Source organism: Sorex araneus, chromosome 1 (assembly GCF_027595985.1).
Source record: "Sorex araneus isolate mSorAra2 chromosome 1, mSorAra2.pri, whole genome shotgun sequence".
Lineage (NCBI taxonomy): Eukaryota > Metazoa > Chordata > Mammalia > Eulipotyphla > Soricidae > Sorex > Sorex araneus.
This window is the reverse complement of record NC_073302.1, coordinates 158134656-158153061: the sequence shown is the minus strand read 5'-3', so window position 1 is coordinate 158153061 and position 18406 is coordinate 158134656. Positions and strand designations below refer to the sequence as shown.

Sequence of the window (18406 nt, the reverse complement as noted above, 5' to 3'; positions counted from 1 at the left end):
TAGCTCAGTTTTGTATGTTCAGTGTGTTGGTTTATTTATCTTGTGGGAGGATCCTCTCTCAAAATACAATACTCCTTCCTCAGATATGGTATCAGGGATCAAACTGAAATTGGCCACATGCATGGCAAGCACCTTAACCCCTTTATCATCTCTCTGGCCTGTGTTTGTCATTTTAATCTATCTTTCAGTATTCTTAAATTTCTTCTCACTCCACTTTGAGAGAGAGAGCGTGTATAAAGGTGGGTGGGGCGGGGGGTAGAAAGAGTAAACTGAGCCACCATGCTTAAAAGACATTATGGAAAACAACTAATTACAGTGTTTTGTAAGTTATTAACTATTAACACAGTGTTACTTTCAGTGCTTTACATCATAATTAGCCATAATAATTGAAGTTAGCCAAAGGTAGCCAAACTTTCAAAATAATTTATCAAGAAATGGTACATTGTGGCTGGGTGTGTGGCTCAGTGGTATAGCACATGCTTCTCACACATTAGGCCTGGGTTTGAGCTCTGGCACTACAGGAAATGAAATAGAGAATGCCACATAACAAAAATTCAGTAGAGACTGAGCACCCCCAATAAATTAAGATCTTCGTGTACTGCCAGTGATGTGTTACACAAGAATGGAAAAGACTTATTGCATATATTTGTAAATTATATAAAACTACACAGCTTCCAAGTATACCCTTAGATATGTATATATGTACATATATAATGCATTAGAGTATTTTATCCCAACTACTCCATTATGTATGTAATGACTTTTTTGACACCATAATTTAAAAAATCTATAATACTGTCAAAGGGTTTCACGTATACAGCATTCTAACACCACACCCCCACCAGAATGTTCATTTCCTTCCACAACTGTCTCAGGATTCCTACTTTCCTGCCATGCCTCACGACCATGATAAACGCAGTCCCATAGACCAGTTCTTAGATTCTGTTGCTTTTGGCCATTTTTTACTCCAAAACTATGCTTCTTTATGTCGCACATATGAGAGGGACCATTCTGTGTATTTCCCTCTCCTTCTAGATGACTTCACTCAGCATGGTACCTCAAGATCCATCCACATAGTGGCAAATTGTGTGATTCTTACAGCCAAGTAGCATTCTGTTGTGTATATAAACCACATTAACCACAATTTCTTTACTCTATCATCTGTTCATAAACACTTGGGTTGTTTCCGGATTTTGACTATTGTAAATAGTGCTGCCTTGAACTAAACATAGGAGTGCACATGCTTTTCTGAGTATTGTTTTGGGGCCCTCCGGATAGAGGTCCAGAAGTAGAATTGTTGGGTCATATTGAAGCTCAATTCTTAGTGTTTGAGAGTGTCCATATTGTTTTCAAAAAGGGCTGAATGAAATGCTAGAGTTCTGCCTCCTCCCAAAGTAGAATCTCTTTCTGCCAGTAAACAAAGGTTCCCAGCCCTTGGGGTTCACTGCAGACCCAGCTCCTGTGGACATCACAGGAGCCTTGTTCTCAGATCCTCCCTGCGGGGTGTACAGCGGGACGAGATACAGGCTGCATTTCCACTAGCACATCTACAGGTTCTGCTCTGCAGTTTACCCATATTCTAAAAAAAGCACACATTTTCCAGGGAATGACTAATGAAAAGTTAATTTCTATAGCCTGAGTTTTAATTGAATCAAAATCCTCAGCATTTTTCTTGTAAAAAATATAAAAATGTATGCCCTCCAAAAAAGGAATATAAAATGGTAGTACTTAAGAGGAAAATCTATAAACTCTTTCATTTGGAATCAAGAAAAAATTTCACCTTGAAGTTTATTTTTTAAGTTAAAGGATGGGACTTTAGCAGAGTCCCTACATCACAGTGGCACTGCAGGGGAGCAGGCTTAGATGCCACTGAGCAGGCTTAGCTACCAGTGACAGAGGAAATTGCACAATGGAAATTGCACAATAAGAATGAGATGGCAAGTCTGCATAGAGTATGACATGGTATGGGACTAACTTCAGTTATGATTGGATGAAAATTAGCAGTTTCCTCTTAAACATTTAGTCTTACATTCATGACAGGAAAAGATTATAAAGAATCTTTCCTTATAGACCTTTGTATTTTACCTCTAAAAGCACACTGTGAATTTTTAAGTCCAAGTATTTCTCTTGTTCTTAAGCAAAGTTGATAATTATCAATCTCCTTTTATTCCCTTAAAACTCACAATAAAAAAAAAATTTAAAAATAGGTGGAAGACTTGTGAACCTTGTGTAGAATTAAGGGAAAATGTTTATTTAAACAATCACCTTCTGAAGTTTGATCAATAAAATTACCAAAGAAAGTCATTGTCCTGTCAGGCCTCATAGGTGGGTGAGCTCCCTTCACTGTGCCCCTGCTAGTTTTTAAACTATCCAGAGTTCTAGGAACTCTATAAGCTGGGGGTGAGAAATGGAATATAAGTATTGACTCTGAGACTGAAAAAACAGTTTTGTTGGGTTATTTGGTATTTCTGTGTGTTTGTTAGTTTTCACTTAATGACAACATTAGTGTACTTGACAAATATTCAAAAGTGAACTGGAATATGTGGTGAAAATCTAAAATTAAGATTGCAGGTGGGCTTTGCCCTGAGAGATGCTGCTATAGAATCCATTTCTGAAATGGTACAGTGTAAAAGAGAAAGGAAAATCTTCAACAATGTTTTGTTTTCTAAATCTTGTTTACAGAATTCTCCCAATAACATGAGCCTGAGTAATCAGCCGGGCACTCCGAGGGATGATGGCGAAATGGGGGGAAATTTCTTAAATCCTTTCCAGAGTGAGAGTGTAAGTATTCCTTTACTGTAGCACTGTAGCACTGTTGTCCCATTGTTCATCGATTTGCTTGAGAGGGCACCAGTAACGTCTCCATTGTGAGACGAGTTGTTACTATTTTTGGCATATTGAATACGCCTGGTTAGCTTGCCAGGCTCTGTCGTGTGGGCGGGATACTCTTGTAGCTTGCCGGGCTCTCTGAGAGCAATGGACGAATAGAAACCGGGTCGGCCACGTGCAAGGCAAATGCCCTACCCGCTGTGCTATCACTCCAGTCCATTCCTTTACTATATCCAGATTTTGTTTACAAAGTTCTACTGGAGTACATGCATGCAGCCATTGTTCCTGCTGCTTATCTTGAGTTGGTCAATCTTCTGAATGTTAGAAAGATTTTCATTTTTTTCTGAAAAATTCCACTTAGACATTTAATTCTTCATTCTATGTACACTGTTGTGAAACCAAAAACTATATACTAGTTTTCTTTTATCATACATACGTTATAAAGGAACATGTAAGAAATGGGTTGCATATTCAGTAGTTCATACCAGTTTTCATGATACTAAATGTTCTTATGTCACTTCAAAACCAGGTTTATACTCATGTTGTCCTTATGGCTCTAAAATTATCTGCAAAGTGTCCATCCTTCAGTCCCTAGACCTCAAAGATTGAAGACCAGTATTGGTGGTTGTTAACCTGTTGTTTACATTTAACCTGAGTAGTATACCCAAGATGTGTATTAAGCATGAATATATGTTTCCAGAATGATGCTTTCTTTGTTGCCATAGAGGCAAAAAGAGATACAATAAGATGCATTTGTTCATTAGACTAACAATTGTTGAGCACTTATATGAATCAAAACATTATACTAAGCATGAGAGAGCTCAATGAGCATTACAGTCTCTTTTCTTTTTTTTTAAAAAAAATTCTGGAATCCTAATTTTATTCCATTTGTCTTTGTGTCTATTTTTATAATAGTTCATAATTTTTATTGAATCACCGTGAGATACAGTTACAAAGCTTTCATGTTTGAGTTTTAGTTATACAATGATCGAACACCCAACCCTCCACCAGTACACATCTTCCACCACCAATATCCCCAGTACCCCCCCATCCCAATCTTCCCCTTGCCTCTATGTCAGACAGTTTCCCCATACTCTTTCTCTATTTGGGGGCATTATGGTTTGCAATACAGATACTGAGAGGCTATCGCATTTGGTCCTTTATCTACTTACAGCACATCTCCCATCCCAAACAGTCTCTCCAACCATCATTGACTTAGTGATCCCTTCTCTATTCCAGCTGCCTTCTCCCCCAGCTCATGAGGCAGGCTTCCAACTGTGGAGCAGTATTCCTGGCCCTTGTCTCTACTGGTCTTTGGTGTCAGTCTCATGTTATTTTATATTCCACAAATGAGTACAGTCATTCTATGTCTGTTCCTCCCTTTCCAAATTATTTCGCTTAGCATGATACTCTCCATGACCATCCACGTAAAAGAAAATGTTATGACTTCATCTTTCCTAACAGCTGCATAGTATTCCATTATGTAGATGTACCAGAGTTTTTTTTAATGAGTCATCTGTTCTCGGGTGCTCAGTTTGTTTCCAGATTCTGGCTATTGTGAACAGTACTGCAATGAACATACAAGTGCAGATGTCATTTCTACTGTGCTTTTTTACACCTTTGGGATATATTCCCAGAAGTGGTATTGCAGGATCATATGGAAGTTCAATTTCTAGTATTTGAAGGACTTTCCATATTGTTTTCCAAAAAGGCTGGACCAGTTGCATTCTCACCAGTAATGAAAGCAGTCCCTTTTACCCCACATTCATGCCAGCACTAGTTATTCTTGTTCTTTTTGATGTGTGCCAGTCTCTGTGGTGTAAGCTATCACTTTGTTGTTTTGAGTTGCATCTCCCTGATGATTAGTGATGTAGAGCATTTTTTCGCATGCCTTTTGGCTATTTGTATTTCTTTCTTAAGGAAACTTCTGTTCACTTCTCCCCAGTTTTTGATAGGGTTGGAGGTTTTTTTCTTGTACCATTCTACTAGTGTCTTGTGTATCCTGGATATTATCCCCTTATCAGATGGGTATTGGGTAAATATTCTTTGTTGTTACATCATAACATGCTTTTAAAAACAAATTTTCACATTCAAAGCACCTATAACATTTTTAAGAGCACAGTTTCTCAGAACCCTCCCTAGACCTCATGAATCAGAACTTCCCGAGGTGGGGGGCCTGGGAGACTTGCTGGTGAGGAAGCCAGGGTACTGCTGAGGTGTACATGCTACTTACAGCCACGCTGCGGTAAAGCATAAAGGACTCCAGATAGTAAGTGAATTCTATGTTCCTAGCACCACAGCCCCCACACATGTATTGCCATCATTAAAATGTCCTGTGGATGATGTACCAAACTACAAACAGAATCCAAAAATTACCTTGTAGAGGAAATGAAAAGAAAACTCCTAAAAAATCAAACATCAGACTTGTGGTTCTGAGAGGGGCAGGGACCTGCCCGGAGGAAGGTGGTAAGAAGGTACAAACTCCAGTTATCAGATACATAGGCACTAGGGACATACTTGCAAGTGGATGACCATGACAGGCACCTCTGGGTGGTGTGTAGGGAAGTGAAGAGAGCAAGTCCTCAGAGATCTTATCACAAAGAGATTTCCCTCCTTTTTCCCTTTGCATGTTATCTATATGAGAAGATGGCTGTTAGTTAAACCTATTGTGGTAATAATTTCACAGTCTATGTAAATCAAACATTCATGCTGTGTGCCTTTAAGCAGACACAGTATGTCTTTGTTTCTCAATAATACTGGAAATTTTCCGAAAAAGAAAGCTCTTCATGGAACAAGGTGGCAGCTCTAACAGGAATTTTCAAACTTCTTTGTGTGGCATAAACACCAGCCTCACCCTTTCACCCCAACTCAGGGATGCTAACGCTTTTTAAAAGGACAGAAAAAAGCCAGGTCCCTTTGTGGCTGTGTGCATAGAAAGCAGCTGGAGCAAGGCTGCTCCCAGCCCTGACTCCGGCCCAGCCCAGCACCCCAAAGCCCAGGAGAAGGCACAGACTGCACAGCTCGCAGAAAACAAAAGGCCCCTACAATTCCCCCCTCCCCTTCTCCTGTCCCCACCAGAAAAGTCCCAAAAGGAAAAAAATAATTGGATGATGCTGAGAAGCTGCAGCAGCCCAAGAGGGGGCCGGGGGGTGGCAGCCTTGGAAGCAGGTCCGCACAAACTGCTCTGGCCTTTTGTCATCTGGCCAAGGGGTCTGCCCTGCTTTGAATGATGTCATTGTTAGCTGTGGCTTTCTCTATCACACCAAGTCCTGGTTCTGTTTAGATGTCTGTAAAAGATCAAGAAATGAGAGGAGAGAGGAAGACAAAAGGGATTCGGTGCTGACAAATGTTCAGGCTCAAAGTAAAGGGGGTGGGTAGCTCCAGTCAGTTTGCTCCACTGTAATCGGGAAAAAGAACTATGAAGTAAATTCAGGAAGGAAGCATTTTCTAGTGAGGGGAACGTGCAGCCTAGTATGTCTTAAAGCACATAGCTCTGAAAAGCACATATTTCTGAGATGCCTTTTGAGGCTGTGTCCGTCTTGAAGTTAAACCACAGGAGGCCGAGGGAGGGAGCGAACATATACTGAGCACCTTTTATGTGCGAGACACTAACCGAGTCAGTTCCTCCATGCGACTTCCTTTAATTGATAGAGATACAAAACTGCCCAGCACAAAGTCACAAACCTTGCAGTGCCAACATTCACAGAAAAGTGTAAATCAAAAAATGTTTCTCTGTACAGCCTCTGTCTTGATTTGTGGCGATATTTTTCCCCAAGTCATAAACAAGACCTCTATTTCAAGAAACAAAAATGCCCCCTAGTGTTCAAATCCTATAAAATATTTGTTTTGAAAATAATGGGATACAAACCAGCCTAATTCAAGAACATTTCTTAAGCATCTCGAGACAGCAGTCTGACTTCCTGAATTCATGCAGCAGAATATTTTCTCCTCGCCTTGAATTACATGCAGTTGAGTAATGATGCTAGAATCATTAAATAAAATAGGAGTTATAAACATGTTAGGTGGTAGATCATCTTGTGACCCTAATGCCTGCTGTCACGCTACTAAAGAAGTAAAGATGTCTACTGTTTTTAGTCACCTCAGCACTTAATTTATTTCACATTATCTCAGTTCAGAGTAGTTGCATTATGTTTTATTTATCTCTAAGAAAATTAAGTAGATCCAGAACAGTAGTACAGTGGGTAGGGTGCTTGACTTGCACACAGCCAGCCTGGCTCCGTGCCACATATATGGTCCCTCCAGGAGTGATCTCTGAGTGCAGAGCCAGAAGTAAGCCTGAGCACTGCCTGTGAACCCCTCCCCCCCAAAAAAAAGAAGAAGAAAAGAAACTATAGATGTTTAGAAAGGGAGTGTGATTGGAAGTATTCCTGAAGTGTATAAACAGGAGCCTGGACACATTGGAGATTTAATAGCCATCATCTTTGCAGTAGTAATGCTGTCAGCCACTTTGTAAGACCCATTTTATCATCTGATCGAGGAGAACCAGACTTCCAGAATAGGCTCAGACAGGGCAACCTGATCTCACCACATTTTGGCACAAACATTACAATATGTCATCACATATTGATGCAGCAGGAGAGCAGAAACATCACGGTGTGGTCTCGGGACAGTACACCATGAATATTTCATATCTCTAAATCCGATACTCCATTTAACACCTACTCTTCCTTTACTTCTGGAAAACTGTAAGCCACTCTCTTCTACTTTGAAGAATAGTAATCCATAGCAAAATTCCTGTTCACCTGCATATTCTCTAAGTTTTCTGAGTTTTTTTGTGATTTCCCTTAATTGGACTACCGTAGAGCAGTTTCAAACAAGGCAGCACAGATGAACAGCTCGCTCTCCTGGTTCAGATAGCGTGGCAGCTGTATGGATGATTGGACATAAATACAGTCTGTTTTACTACACAGATACACTTAGCTCTTTTAACAAGTCCTTGCACAACAGAACTAAACTTTATGAGAAGCTTGCCAACTTTTCTAAGTTGTATTTATTTCTGACTGAATCATAACACAAGTTTCTCTCTTGCTGTACCTATTTTTGAAACAAGTCTCATTCTTTAAATACCCAATGAATTTGTAAAGTTTTCATTTTTTCATTGGTTTACTTAAGACATTGGAATTCACAGGTTAAAAGTCATAATTGCTAGTGTTAGAGATGGAACAACCAACAAAATGTGCTTTGCAACCAAATGAGTAATACCCACAAATGTTTATGTCCATACATCCCTTTCTTTATATATAGAATGACAGCTGTAATAACTTAACTGTACCCACTATTTCTTATGAGTTATGCATTAACTAAAACCATACATAAAATATTGAAAGTAATTTTGAATCTCAAGTACTCAGAAAGTACAATTTAATTTTAATAAAATGAGATGATCTTTGGAGTTTTTTCTTTTTACTTATCTCCAGGTTTTTCCATAGAACTTTTTAAAAATATAGATGCTGTTATTCACAAAGCTTTTTTGTAACAGTTTCAGTCACTCAATGTTACGTCTCCAAACCCACAACCTATGTCTGCCTCCCTCCACCAACAGCTCAAGGCCGCCTCCCTCCTCCTCCCCCTCATTCCTTAGAGAACTCATTTACTTATTATATGCTCACAATGGTGTTGATTTTTTTATAGCTACATGTACATCAGAGATGAGTACAGTTACTAATCTATGTCACCAAATTATCCAAAACCCTTGAACAATGAAATTCTTTCCTAGATGCTTTAGTTCATGATATGGTTTTTAGGTTGTTGTCACAGTGCATTCAATAAATTCTTTGTCTTAAAGTAATGGATGGTCTAGCTACGCTATATAAAGGTAATGAAATTGAATGGCTGCATTTTCAGTGTCTGAATTGGATGGCTAGGTTTTAAGAGTCCAGAAGCCACTTGTGCTAATGACTGCACAAAGTGGAACGTCATCATCACGTGTTTCGTTGGACAGCTGGGCATGGATCTCCAATTCTTTTTTTTTTTTTTTTGCTCTTTGGGTCACACCTGGCAATATACGGGGTTCTCCTGGCTCATGCACTCAAGAATTACTCCTGGTGGTGCTCAGGGTACCATATGGGATGCTGGTAATCGAACCCTGGTCAGCCGCATGTAAGGCAAACACCTTACCCACTGTGCTATCACTCCAGCCCCTAGATCTCCAATTCTTACTATACACAGCAGCTATCAAAAGCAGGGACAAAAGCTGCATTCTCATTTTGCCACATACCCAAATTGTTTCTACTTTTCTTAAAACTTTAGTACCCTTATCTTTATTTTTTTAAATTTTAATGAATCACCATGATGTACAGTTACAGACTTACAAACTCTCATGATTACGTTTCAGTCACAAAATGATCGAGTATCCATCCCTCCACCAGTGCCCATTCTCCACCACCAATGTTCCCAGTATCCCTCTTGCCACTCCACCCTACCCCCCACCTGCCTCTGTGGCAAGCACATTCCCTTTTACTCTCTCTCTCCTTTTGGGTGTTATGGTTTGCAATGCAGGTAATAAGTAACCATCATGTTTGGTCCATAGTCTACTTTTGTAAAACATAATATAAAAATATAAGACATAATATAAAACTTTCAGCATGCATCCCCTATTCCATATCTTTATTCTTAGTCAAAATCTTTAACAATACTTTTGTCAAAGGATTTTGCTAATTCATAGAACCTTCCTGTCTGAATTTATAATGTAATGCTTACGTGGCATCATCTGTGGCAGTGGGGTATGGGGTACATATCCCTTCCAGCACGGAGGTAGGGATGGGCGCCCATTGTTTTAGTCCTGGTCTGTGTTTGGGAGGGGTTGCTTTTGTCTTGCTTTGCTTTGCCCTTTTGCTGCTGCCATCCGGGGAAGAGGGAGAGGTTTGTCTGTCACACTGAATCCTCCATCTCCTCCCCTGCCATTTCCCTTTTTCCCCAGCTACATGATGGCACCTAACTAAGTCTCATCATGAAGATAACTTAGTCTTCCTGTGTCAAAAAGAAAAGGAAATGAAAAATTTTAATTACTTGAATCTTAAGAAGTAATTAACAAAAAAGATTTTCCTTAATTTGATCCATGTTTTAAAAGACTTAACACTCCTATTCTGAGAGTCCAGTGACCTATTTTGGGGGCCTGGCATTTCCCTTTAACTTGAAAGAATTTTCAGATTTTTCTGTGTGTTTTTTTTTTTTTTGCGGCGGGGTGGGGGCACATCCAACAGTATTCTGGCGTCATTCCAGGCAGTGACTGGGCCCTGTGCAGTGCCAAGGATGGTCACTGGGCTCTGACGTGCAAGCATGTACTCACCCTGTTGAGCCATCTTTCTGGCCTACAACTTGGGATTCTTGACATGAGCCCTGGATCTCACCCTGAGGACCTCTGGCCCAGACTTCTGTCCTCCGAGCCCCAGCCCCTGGGTTCTTGCCTGGAGAATCCTCCTTCCCCTCACAATTCCATCTGACCTATCTCAGTACACTGGCTCCTGCAGTTCCTCAGTGCATCAAATCCATGTCACACTGTTCTCTGTTTCCACGCCAAGATTCTCACATCCCCTGTCCCGAACATTGACTGTTCCCTAGTTAAGCCTCACTAGCCTGGAACCAGTCCAACTAACTTTATCTACCTCTTTCCATAAGGCATAATCTTCATCAACATGTTAAAAGGAAACCCTTTGGGGGTTGGGGAGCACCTCCAGTGGTGCCCAGTGCTCCATGTGGTACCAGAGATCAAACCCAGGCATTTCTTATGCAAAACGGGCAATTCAGCCCTTCAAGCTATATCTACAGCCCAAAAGGAATTCCATTTCTACCTTAGTCCTTACAGATCTTTACCAAAATATTAAAAATAAATAATGGCCCATGTTTAAAAAGAAAAAATTTGCGGAGCTGGAGCAATAGCACAGCAGCACAGCAGGTAGGGCGTTTGCCTTGCATGCAGCCGACGCGGGTTCTATTCCCAGCATCCCATATGGTCCCCTGAGCACTGCCAGGGGTAACTCCTGAGTGCAGAGCCAGGAGTAACCCCGGTGCATCGCCGGGTGTGACCCAACAAGCAAAAAATAAATAAATAAAAATAAAATTTTGCCCTTTACCTGCCAATGGCAAAAGGTCACTCCTGGCAGTACTGCCGTGTAGTGCCAGGGAGCCAACCTGGGGCTCGCAAGTACAAAGCATTCTCTCAGGCCACTAAACTCTCTCTCTGCCCCCCAACCATGACTGTTTAGGTTCCCTCCCCACATCAGGATATCTAGACGGGCTTTTCAAAAGAGTCCCCACCCACTACATGAGGCGTTAAATTCCAGTTCCTCCACAGCACTCCGTTCATTGCATGTGTTCAGTAGCCACCAGCAGCTGGTGGCCTCCATGCTGGACCCCAGATTGTAGCCGAGTCTTGTCCCTGGCACAAGTCCCGCCACTCAGCAGTTTCCTGCCTCAGGATGAAGAAGGCTGATTGTCATCACAGCACTTGCTCTTGTTCCTCTCAAAATCATTCTGAGGCCACTCTTCCAAATTCCTGGGATCTCACCTTTTGTAAGTTCTCAGCATCGTCAGACTGGCTTGTAACATATTACTGCAACCCCTTTACACTCTTCCCCGGTTGATTGAACTGAGGTAGAGTCACAAGTGAGGAGAAGGTGTTGCCGTGCTAAGGCAGCCCCCGTGGCCTTTTGCTGCAGCCCCTGTCCTCACGGGCCCGGCACTTAGAACCAATGGATTAAAGGTGTGGCTTCCCTCCTTCCTACACTCTCAGCCATGGAACAGTGGTTGAAGATCACGGTGCTCCAGTATAATTCAAGCTCTTTAAATTCCCTAAACGCTTAACAATATGCCTAGGGCTAGCTGGAAACGTGGGGTTTCGCTTTTGTTCTTTTCTTCTCCCTCGCCTTATGACTAGTCTGACATTTGCTGAGCATTTCTATATATTCAATCCACGCCTGGTTTTAAGGGTTGTCAGTTTATTCGTCCTCAGATCCCTCTATAATAGAAACAGTTATTAAACCCATTTCACAGTTGAGGCAACTGAAGCACTGAGGGGCCAAGTAACCACCCTCAGCTCCGCAGCAAAGACTTTCCCTCCTGCTTTGTTTCATTATTACCCCAGGTTGGGCTGAATTTTCCCTATTATTATTAGAACTGCTCACAAAACATGAACCTGGGGATGAAGTGGTTGAGGATGACCCCAGGGAAAGAGTAGGACTAGTTGCTTTCCAGAGGAAAGAGTAAATTCGGGAACAAGTCAACTATGTAGCAATTTACTCTCTATATTTCCTGTTGTATGAAGTTAAAAGCTTATGCACAAAAAACCATAAGACATTAGAATGTGCAGTCACTATTGTTTACCAAGAAGAACAGTTAGTGGTCTGTAAAAGAATGGCTGTTAAAATGCGGATTCTTCTCTCCTTCTAGTACTCCCCGAGCATGACAATGAGTGTGTGAGCCACTACCAAGTCTCCTCATGAAAACCACAGTGAGTCAGCCCTTCACAGAACTCCTCCGGAAGAAAATTATTCATCACAGTGTACAGTTAAACGAAGGAATCTCAGTCACACCAAACCAACCTTTTATTTCCTGCTTTCTCCCCTATTTTGTGAAGAAAGCGGGTCCAAACGTGATTCAAACAACTGTACGGAGTGGCATATTAGAATTGCCCTAAACTGAACTGCAAATAATTATCTGTGTATGTATATGTGTGGGACAGACAATGTATTGTATGTGTGTATGTTTTATGGACATGGGCACATACATACACTGACCCACGGGACATTGTAAAATATTTCCACATGACATCTTAAGTAGAAGTAAGTAGGGACTTTTATTCCATCCTTTTTTTCACGTTTACATTTTAATTATTAAAGTTGCTCCTGCCCCTCCCTGAACTATTTTGTGCTGTGTATATCACTGCTTTATATAAGTTATTTTTTAAGGTGAACTCAGATGTTATGGTTTTGTAAATGTCTGCAATCATGGATAGGAATAAAATCGCTTATTTGAGAGCTTTCATTAAATTGGTCTGATGCAAGTTATCCTGTGAATCACAAAGTGTACTATCTCAGAAAAAGGAAAGCGTGTCTTCATATTCATGTCAAATCAAGCAGTTTCTACATTCAGTGAGAAGTTTTCTTGTATTTTTTATTTGGAAGAAAATAATAACTTCACACCCACAGAATCTTAACTGGACCTAACAGTAGATTTCTGCAACTGTTTAGATGGAGTTTTTGATTAGTTTGTCCTAAGTAACACAGAAAATCATTAATTAGTCCCAATTTCTTCAGTCATGCCAATAAAGTGACAGGGTCATTATTTTTAGTAACATATCTTTTCTTTGGCATAATATGTACAGAAGGGATAACAAAACCATTTGCTTACATTTGTCACTTCTCACCAGGAATACTAGTACAAATTTTTGAAGAATATAGTAATGTGAAATGGCATCTGGATCTTATTTAGACTTCCTGTGAAAAATTCCACGTAGACTTTGCAAAAAAGATGCACTCAGCTAATTGGGACTTTGAGCACATGGCATTAGAAGAGTGTTTACCATTCTGGGGCTCACTGGAGTGCTGCGTTTCTCTCCAGGCTTCTTGCTTACTAACATGATCCCTGGTTTCTTCTCGGGACCCCTGCTGTGTTCCCAAGACACAGGACTTTTATTTAGAAGGAAATCATTGATAGTAATTTTGTTTCATCTGGTCATTAACCTCATTAGCCTAAATTTACATTATTTAACTGTTGAGAAAAGAGCAGATGTTAAGAAAAAAAAATTGCTTGGGGGCAACACCCAGAGGAACACGGAGCTTAGTCCTGGCTCTATGCTCAGGGATCACTCCCGGTGCTGCCTGGAGGACTGCCCATGTGCAGTGCTAGGGACAGAACCCAGGTTGGCCACATGCAAGGCAAGCGCCTTAATCCCTGTACCATCTCTCTACTGCCCAGAACAAAGCATTTTGCTTATAAAGTAACTAGCTCTGGAATCCTGTTTCTACTTACAGACACTGAAATGATAATAGAAAAGTGTGCACAAGCTGAGGGCTTCATTCCCTTGTCAGAGACCTGGGTCGATCCCCAGCTCCAGAGCACTGCTGGGAGTGAACCCCACACACACAGAGCTGGGAGTAGCCCTCCAGCTGTGACCCCAAAAAACCAAAACCAAAAGAAAAACATTTTAAAAGTGTGAAATCTTACCTTTTAGCCTCCTAAAATCAGTTGATGATTCTTTCTGTTAAAATTGTGGCACAATTAACCACCAATAAACATCAGTTCTATAGACAAACTCTAGAAGCTCTGAAAATTATGCTTTAATCTCAGGTAATAGGAATATTTCTGTAGACTTATGTCTCTAAAGTGAAACTTTGGCACTATATTTGCTAGTTCCTAATCTCAAATACTTCTTTATCTCAAACCCTCAATGACTTGTACCTTCTTTAAATAAAGATTTTTTTTTTTTTTGCTCACACATGACAGCAATGCTAGGCAGAACTGCTGAGGAGAAACAAAGAATGCAGAGTTAAATTATGTTTCATTTTTTAAACTCTAATCAAACAAGTCTCCATCACTTAGGGTGTAAGGACCAAGGACTGCACAGTGGAGAACAGTTTTGAGCTTTGAGCTGCAAATTCTTAGCAAAAAATCAAGCTAAAAGGTCTTTTAACTCAAGCCTCTTTAGCTTGAAAATGCCACTTCCAGCATGAAACACAGGCATGAATTTACCAAGAGTTAATTTTGACTTTCCTTTTTTATGATAATTGTGCAAACATTGACCATCCTGTGATTAAGTTTAACCTTATAATGCTATGATTTTCAGATGTTTTGTTCACTCTTTTCTTCATTGTTACTGATTGTGAATTGATTTGTCTTGTAAGAAGGTATTGTTCTTATTCCCACAAGAAATCATGACTGTGATTTTACTTGCTCGTTTGTGGGAAGTAGTAGGAATATGAATGAGAATAATGGGTTTCATTTCTAACCTATTTGGTTAAAAAGTCAAATTTGATTTTTTTCAAGGTTTAGAAATCAGCTCATCATAAGTATGTTTATTTGTCCCTTAAAGTCCAGATTAAAATTTGCTTTCAAATTTATAATTTCTGAAATAATTGAAAATATAATTTTAGGAAAAGTCATATTTCAGGAACCAGAAAATAAGGACACCTAATTTTAACCTCAAATAATTTTCTCATAAAAAAATTAAAATCCTTTCTTTGTTTCATTTTTTATTTAGGTTTTGACTCTTTTAAACTGCATTCTTCTCTTTAGCAAAAGATCCCTGAATATTTTCCTCTCATGACTTCCATCTCTACTCATAAATTTTTTGTGCTTAATATCCTCATATACCTGAGTTATTTTTACACATTTCACCTCACTGTGATATTAGAAGTTCTTGCCTACATCAAGTGTGTAAAATAGACCTTTATGAAATGTGAAGATAATTGGTAGAAACACTGATTTTCTTTACTCTTCTTCACATTCTGCCCCGCTCTCTCTAGGAGAAATACCTGTTAATTTCTTGCTAAGATTTGTGTATTCTTAATTGGCTTCCTTTCTTCAAGCAAAGTTGTCTATAGCAGTGAAGGCTAGGGAATGCCCTTGATCTGGCACTGCCCCACACTTTGATGGGTGAGTCTTCATGCTCTGTTACAAGTGTCCCAGTTTAGACTTAGATGCTGATGTACAGGAGTTGCATAACTATAAATCTGAGCTTTAACTGCTTTTGTGCTAAAAGTTAAATTAATCACTTCTGCTCCCTGAATCATGGAACTTTTCCCCCTGATACTCCTTTCCCTCTGGGAATAAAAGAGAAAACTTCCTTTCTATTTTTTGGATTCTCTACATTATCTGTACTTCATTGCATTTCATAGGATATTCGATTAACACTCTTCCTGTTATAATGAAAGATAGTACATGAAAATGAAATCATTTGGGGATATGAGGAAGCTGGACACGGGCTCACCCTTGCTTTTCTACATCTCTCTGGGAATATCAGCAGAACATTCAGAATGCTGCCTTTGTGGAGTTTTCCCCAGTCCTTCATATTCCAATGCCTGGACTGCCTTCTTCCAGGGCTTTCCCATGCTTCCCTCCCAATCCTGAGATCCTTCAGAAGAAATAACAAACTGTAAATCAGAGCAGTCATACAGTCAGTAATGCACTTGTCTTGCACACAGCTGACCTGGGATTGATCCCCAGCACCCCATATGGTCTCCCAAGCCCAAAGGAGTGATCCCTGAGTGCAGAACCTGGAGTAAGCTCCCAAACAAGCAAACAAACAAAAAGTGGTTTTTCTTTTCCAAATGGCCCTAGCAGCAGTTTCTTATTTGCTATGAGGAAAAGAACCGGTATTTGCTTTAAACAGTGGAACCTAATCTTGAGCATGAAGAAGAGGTTTCCTGGATTTCCTGAACTATAGGCCTTGATAAATACTGGGAAAGCTAAAAAATGACGAGCCATTATTAATACATTTCCCTTCTGCACACTGAATTTGTACATGCACACATCTTTATGAGAGTTGAAATGATAAAGTTTGCTCACAAAACACTCCTACTAGGGTTTATATTATGCAGTAGCAAAATTAGTAAACATATTTTCTCTGCATTTTATTTCAATGGGGAAATAGTTGGTAAAATCATTTGGGGATGGGAAGAATAATACAACACATAGAAGATACATTCACATACCCCTTGGTTGATCCACATTAACCCTGCTTATGAAGGCTCTGCAACTAAAGGTAAGAGCAGAAATTATCATTTACTCCTCAGTCACTTCACTGATATTGCCAGGAATTACACAGTAGTTGTACTCTTTTGATGTAGACATTTGTTTATAATAATTTGAACTAAAATTATTTCATCACACATGTAGACTATATCCAGAAATTTAACTTGCTGGAAAAAAGATAACCTGCAGCTGGAAAAAACTTAGATCCTCTTCAATTACTTTCCTAAATTATATTCCAAAGAGTAATTCTCAATTGAATCAGTCTCCTAGGGAGAATTTTCTGTTATGTTCCCCTGGTTAATATAATTGGTCTTTCTAGGTAGAAAAAAAATCATTTTCTGTAAGCAGTTAATATGAATATTTTTGCTGTCTACATATTTAGAAATGAAAGTACTACATAAAAATTATAGTTTTAACTGGGACTAAAAATTATATGTAGAATTAGTTTGTTTCATCTCCTTTCCACGTTTACTACCCTTAAAATAAAATTTGTCTCCTTTTAAGTAATGCAGCCATTGAAATGTTATGCTCATAGAAATATTAAGCATTTTAAATGAGCTATACAATTAAAACATAAAGGTGAGTATCAGTAATCCTAGCCAAAATAAAAAAGGAAAGATAGAATCCTACTTTCTCTCTTACATCCATGGCCTGACTCAGTACATTGCTAAAAAGTGAAACTTGGGTCCTCATGATACAATATCTTGTCAGCTTAAATTTTCATTATGTCCTAGTTTAAATTGCTCAGCCAGATGTAAACCACCATCGGTATGTTAGAAAACAATAATTCAGTTAACATACATTAAAAACAAATGTACTTTAAATTAGCAACACCTTTTCCTTGATATAAAACACTGACTAGTATATATGACTTCCTAGCAGATCGTATTTTAAGATGTTTTTCTTTACATCAAGATAAAAACTAACACAAATTGTTAGAATAAAACAATTTTAAACATGCTGTTGTTAAAAATATTAAGTATAGCAGTCTTTATAAACTTATTTATTCACAATAACCAGCCACATTGAATTGTTTAGTGTATCTGTGTTATTTTTAAATTTTAATGTTTTCTTACCACGTGTTAAAATGTTGCCTATATTGTCTTCCTTTAAAAACAGTATTATTTGTAAGGTTTTTATAAATGCACACTTATGTATAAATATAATTGTAATCTGGGATAATTTAGTAATCTACTCTTCTTAATTCAATGGTGGACAATAGGTCCCTAAGATTTTGTAAATTTACTGTGTGTGTACACACATATGCATTATTTACATTTATTATCAAGTGAGTTTATCATTTCATTTTATATGAATACTTGAGTTATTCATGTTATTGAAAAAGTTTCCATAAAGGTGTACATAAAAGCTCATAATTTGGTACATGATTTCACACTTAATTTTTAAAATACAGCTTTGCACTTATAGTTTATACCCTCTCATTTCTAGCCTTCATTACTTATGGAAAGGTAAAGGAAGTTATTCAATGAAGCTAACATGATTTCTGGATGATAAATCAAAAAATAACTAACATACATATCTGTGTATGTAGTAGATTTAGACATGTCTCTCATAAAAGTTAGAAATCTTGGCTGGAGAAACCGTATAAAGATTAAGGTACTTGCCTAACATGTGGCTATAGTCATGACCCTTGTTCAATCCAGGCACCACATATGATACCCACGCACTGCTAGGGATGGCCTGAGAACAGAACCAGATGTATTCTCCCTCTAAAAAAATCTAGAAGTCTCCATGTGTGAGGATTTGAGTTTGATTCTTTGTACCCAATTCCCCCAAAAAACCTCATCTCTAATATAAAAGAATTTATGTTCATTTAGGGAAAATGCTATGATGAATGGCTGACTCC

The 18406-nt window shown here is 39.1% G+C and overlaps 1 protein-coding gene across 4 annotated transcripts in view; it reads left to right on the top strand.

The window, feature by feature from the left end:
* The window catches only part of SSBP2 (single stranded DNA binding protein 2), a 299691-nt gene extending 281771 nt beyond the window's left edge, over window positions 1-17920 (top strand). For all 4 annotated transcript variants that reach the window (XM_004613162.2, XM_004613163.3, XM_004613159.2 and 1 more), the window contains 2 exons: window positions 2683-2781; window positions 12238-17920. In XM_004613162.2, the coding sequence (XP_004613219.1) occupies window positions 2683-2781; window positions 12238-12267 (129 nt within the window). In that variant the 3' untranslated portion in view covers window positions 12268-17920. The remainder of the gene's footprint in view (window positions 1-2682; window positions 2782-12237) is intronic.
* Window positions 17921-18406: the final 486 nt, after the last annotated feature.